Source organism: Terrapene carolina, unplaced genomic scaffold, assembly GCF_002925995.2.
Source record: "Terrapene carolina triunguis isolate 2854851 unplaced genomic scaffold, T_m_triunguis-2.0 Scaffold210, whole genome shotgun sequence".
In the NCBI taxonomy this organism is placed as follows: domain Eukaryota; kingdom Metazoa; phylum Chordata; order Testudines; family Emydidae; genus Terrapene; species Terrapene triunguis.
The window spans coordinates 45,832,724-45,837,306 of NW_020664561.1; the positions used below are offsets into that span (position 1 = coordinate 45,832,724).

General features: G+C 52.7%; 1 protein-coding gene across 1 annotated transcript in view; it reads right to left on the reverse strand.

Annotated features, from left to right (window-relative positions):
- Positions 1-2,348, reverse strand: part of LOC113407264 (medium-chain specific acyl-CoA dehydrogenase, mitochondrial) — a 40,329-nt gene extending 37,981 nt beyond the window's left edge. Inside the window, exon 1 of the mRNA XM_026655579.2 lies at positions 2,257-2,348. Coding sequence (XP_026511364.1) covers positions 2,257-2,280 — 24 coding nt within the window. The 5' untranslated portion in view covers positions 2,281-2,348. The remainder of the gene's footprint in view (positions 1-2,256) is intronic.
- Between the last annotated feature and the right edge of the window lie 2,235 nt (positions 2,349-4,583).

Here is a 4,583-nt window from a genome sequence, read left to right on the forward strand (position 1 = left end):
CACCAAAATGTCCACCAGCACCTCTTAGATGCTCCACCCGCTTCCTGAGGAAAGAGTGAACACGCACGCAAGCGAAGTTCTTGAAAAGGGGTCTCCTCCATGTTGCTAGGCAGGATGTGTTGATGGGCTGTTCAAACTTCCTGTAATGTGCAGGGTGGGCAGTAAAGTTTTCCCACAATGCACCACACACAAAGGGTTAGAGTGGCCACATTTTGGGAGGGCACTAGAGAATCTGAGATATTGTTGGCTTGACTCAGGTCTGTGAGCTGCAGAGTGGACTCCAGAGCCAGAGGTTTGAGCCCTGGCTAGAAAATTGTTAATGTAGGGTTAAGAATTACTATAGATGCACAAGCCCCAGGTTCTCTAACACAGGTCAGCTGACTCACATCCCACTAACCCTGGGCTTACATTGCAGCATAGACATACCCCCAGAGGCTGAAGCTGGTGCAGAACTGGCAAGCACCTTATTATGTGGCACAGCTTGCTGCAAGTACAGAACATCAACTTTCCATGATTGGCATTTGTTGCCTGTTAGCTTTGAGGTGAATTTTAAGGTGTTAGGTTTGATCTGTAAAACACTAAATGGCATGGGACTTTTCTCCCTGCGTGACATTGCCACAGCCACAGTCAGCAGAGGTGGTCAAGTTGGTATAAGAGAGAGAGTTGCTGCCAGGAGGGGAACTCATCTACAGAAGTTGTTTACCTTGCTAATCTCGAATACCTAAATTTGTTGATCATCACAGTCAGCTGCAAGAACCATCTATTTACCTAGGATTTCAGAGTGACAGGGCTATAATAAAGGCTGGTATTTGTGGTAAATAGGGTATTTTGATATCTTTGGAGTAAATATTTTCTGGCTTGAGGGTGATAAGTAGCTGCTAGTTCAAGTAGAATTTATTTTCTTGTATAGAACTGTATTTTTAATTTCTAGAGAAAGTGATTAGAACCTAGCATAAATTCTTTTTACAGCACTATAAATCAAATTAAAATATATAATTAGAGCTGTATATTTAAGGAGATACCTCCTTGTCACATATTTTCAAAAATTCAAAGCTTTGTTCTCTTATTAGTGATCACTTCTGTTTAGTCTGAAGCAGAAGTTATGTTTACTCATTATTTTTTCCTCCAGGGATTTAGTGTCTTGGACTCCTCTAGCATTTCCCACACCAGCAGAAGAGCCCCAAGGTTGTGTAACACATGCTGGTAAACACTAAACAAAAGACAGAGAATCAGCATTTTGGAAGTTTAACACCTGACCTGTTCAAACATTAATCTGTCTCCAAACGCTGAGGCACAAACACAGAACAGGGAAAGGACTCCAGGAGTCTGCAATTCTTCACTCTCCGGTGCACCTGCTCCACGGGGCTTAGCTTTAGAAAGCACTGTCATTTCTAAAAGCCACACTCCGGAGAAGAGCAAGAGGCCAGTTGAGTGAAGCCTTCTTGCAGAATTTATTAGAGCCAGGAGTACAGGGGGAGAAGAATGACTTGGTCAAAGAGCGGTGTACATTCTATCAGGATGGCGCACAAATACACACACCCAGCCTAAGCCTCAGCTCTGTCCTCTTTCTCCCCACACTCAGGGACTAATGATTCAATGGACGTCAGCGTCTTCCACATTCCTCTCCACAGTTTCCCCCCTATATACCCAGGACCCCAGCGTCTCCTTTGCCTTGCCTTCTATCCCCCAGCACGAGCCCTCCCTTCATGACCTGACCATTCCCTCAGCCCTGGTGGCTCTCCTACTTCAAGCTGCGGCCTCCCACCCCTCCCTGCCCCTGGTGTCACTCCGATCCCCGCCTGGGCCCCCCCATTTCCTTCGATCCTAGGCTCTCATCACCGCCATCTGTACCCCCTTGTGAGCCGCAGCACACATCTGCAGGGGCGGGGCCTCCACTTCAGGCTCTGACCCTTGCACCTTCCCTCAGAACCGATCACAGTGTGCGCATGCCTGAGCCTCAGGTGCTCCCCAGTAACCCCCATTTCCTGAGCCGCAATATATCTCCCTTCAACGGCCCCTTCTCCCGCGGCCGGGGTGACCCATGTTCCCCCGGGGCCGCCCCCCGCTTCTCCCGCGGCCGGGGTGACCCATGTCCCCCCGGGGCCGCCCCCCACTTCTCCCGCGGCCGGGGTGACCCATGTCCCCCCGGGGCCGCCCCCCGCTTCTCCCGCGGCCGGGGCCTGCACTGCCCCAGTCCCACCTCCCCAGCGCCAGGCCTGTTTCTCTTTCCCCGCCGGGCCAATTCCTCCTCCTCACCCGGGTGACCCTCAGCGCAGACATCTTGATGGGCGCTGCTATCGAGCTCGAGCTGACCCCGCCGGCTGCAGGCGACGAGCAGTGTCCGCTGGGCCCCGCCTACTGGGCGGGGCTGAGAGACTGGGCCCGTTGAACAGCTCGGGGGCGGGGCTGGGTTCGGGTCCGGGCTCAAAGTTCCGCGTTCAACGTGCACCCGACAGCCAGCGGGCCAAGGGGCCAGCCAGGGGCGGCCAAGGCTCACCCTGGTCGCGGAGAAAGGCAGCGTCCCGAGAGTGGCGCTGGGCAGAGGGGGGAAGAGGAGACTGTAGGTGAGAGGGCCAGGCTTGGGTGGGGGTCAGGTTTCGGAGGGGCTTACCTTTTCAGGGGGGTCTGAGTCCCCCTTCCCCCCCCATGTTAGCCCTGCCTGTTTTGAGTGAGGAGCTTAGAACAGGAATGCATTCGGAGCATGCACTCCCTGCATGACTGCTTGGGGTGCGAAGCTGAGAACGGGTATGCTCAACACACACATCTCAGACTCTCCTGAACTGGAGAGTGGAGAAGGGAACACCTGATGGAGCAGTTCACACATCTCACAGCTATTGTTTCAGGCTGTATTCATCTCCATTGGGTATTCTCTTTCAGAGATGAAGCTCAGCCCTGTTGTTGAACCGATCCTTGCTGCTGTCAAGTTGCCCTGTGTATGGCTTCATAAGCCGTGGTATTAAGGGATAGGTGGCATCTCCCAGGATCACAATGGGCATTTTGACTTCCCCTATGGTGATCTTCTGGTCTGGGAAGAAAGTCCCTGCTTGCAGCTTCCTGAACAGGCCAGTGTTCTGAAAGATGCGTGCGTCATGCACCTTTCCGGACCAGCCTGCGTTAATGTCCGTGTAACGTCCACTGTGATCCACAAGCGCCTGGAGAACCATTGAGAAATACCCCTTGCAATTAGTGTACTTGGTGGCTAGGTGGTCTGGTGCCAGCATTGGAATATGCGTGCCATCTATTGCCCCTACACAGTTAGGGAAGCCCATTTGTGCAAAGCCATCTACAGTGTCACGTTGCCCAGAGTCATGGTCTTTCGGAGCAGGATGTAATTAATGGCCCTGCAGACCTCCATCAACACAAGTCCAACGGTAGACTTTCCCATTCCGAACTGGTGAGCAACCGATCTATAGCAGTCTGGAATAACCAGCTTCCACAGTACAATCGCCACACACTTCTCCAATGGCAGGGCAGCTCTCATTCTCGTGTCTTGCGCTGCAGGGCTGGGGTGAGCTCATCGCACATTCCCGTGGATTGTGACTTTCCTTATCCGAAAGTTCTGCAGCCACTGCTCATCATCCCAGATGTGCGTGATGATGTGATCCCACCACTCAGTGCTTGTTTCCCGAGCCCAGTAGCGGTGTTCCACCTCCGTGAATGCCACAAGCAATCTTGTGTTGTAGCTACTACACGTGACGAGATCAATGTCGCACTCCTCTTGCCTTTGTAGTTTAAGGAATAACTCCACTGCCACTCGTGACGTGTTGGTCAGTGCGAGCAGCATACTGGTCAACAGTTCGGGATCTATTTCTGCAGCCCAAAGAGGCAGGGCGCGCAGTACACAAAACGTTGAAAGATGGCGCCAAATGCGGATGGAAGCACAGGGATTGTTGGGATGCGAAGCAATGCATCAAGGGGCATTAGGCCAGGACCCAAGATGCCCCGTGACCCCCTCTGCCTTCCCAGAACTCTTAGCGGCAGAAGAGGTACTCTGTGGGATAGCTGCCCAGAGTGCACCACTCCAAATACCACTGCAAGTAACTCCCAGCGCTGTAACTCTGCCAGTGTAGACATACCCTAAGTGACATAAATTACACCAACAGATGCGTCGGTGTGGACAGCGCTATGTCGGCAGGAGACGCTCTCCTGCCAACAGCTACCGCTGCTGGTTGGGGGTGGTTGACTATGTAGCCAGCATAGAGCGACTGTAAGGGAGATCTTACAGTGGCGCAGCTGCATCCATACAGCTGTGCCACTTTAACATCTCTAGTCTAGACTGAGTAAGTGCAGAATGACTGTTGAGTGTGCTTTTGGCTATTTAAAAGCCCACTGGCGCTGCCTCTGTGGGAAGCTGCATCTGGCCAATGACAGTATTCCTATCCTTATAGCCGCGTGCTGTACGCTCCATAATTTGTGAAGGGAAGGGTGAAAGCTTCGCTCAGGGCTGGCCTGCAGAGGCTCAGCGCCTGGAGGCTGAGTTTGAACAGCCAGAGACCTGGGCTATTAGAGGGGCGCAGCGCGGGGCTATAAGGATCAGGGATGCCTTGAGGCAGCAATTTGAAGCTGAAAGCCACTAATATTTG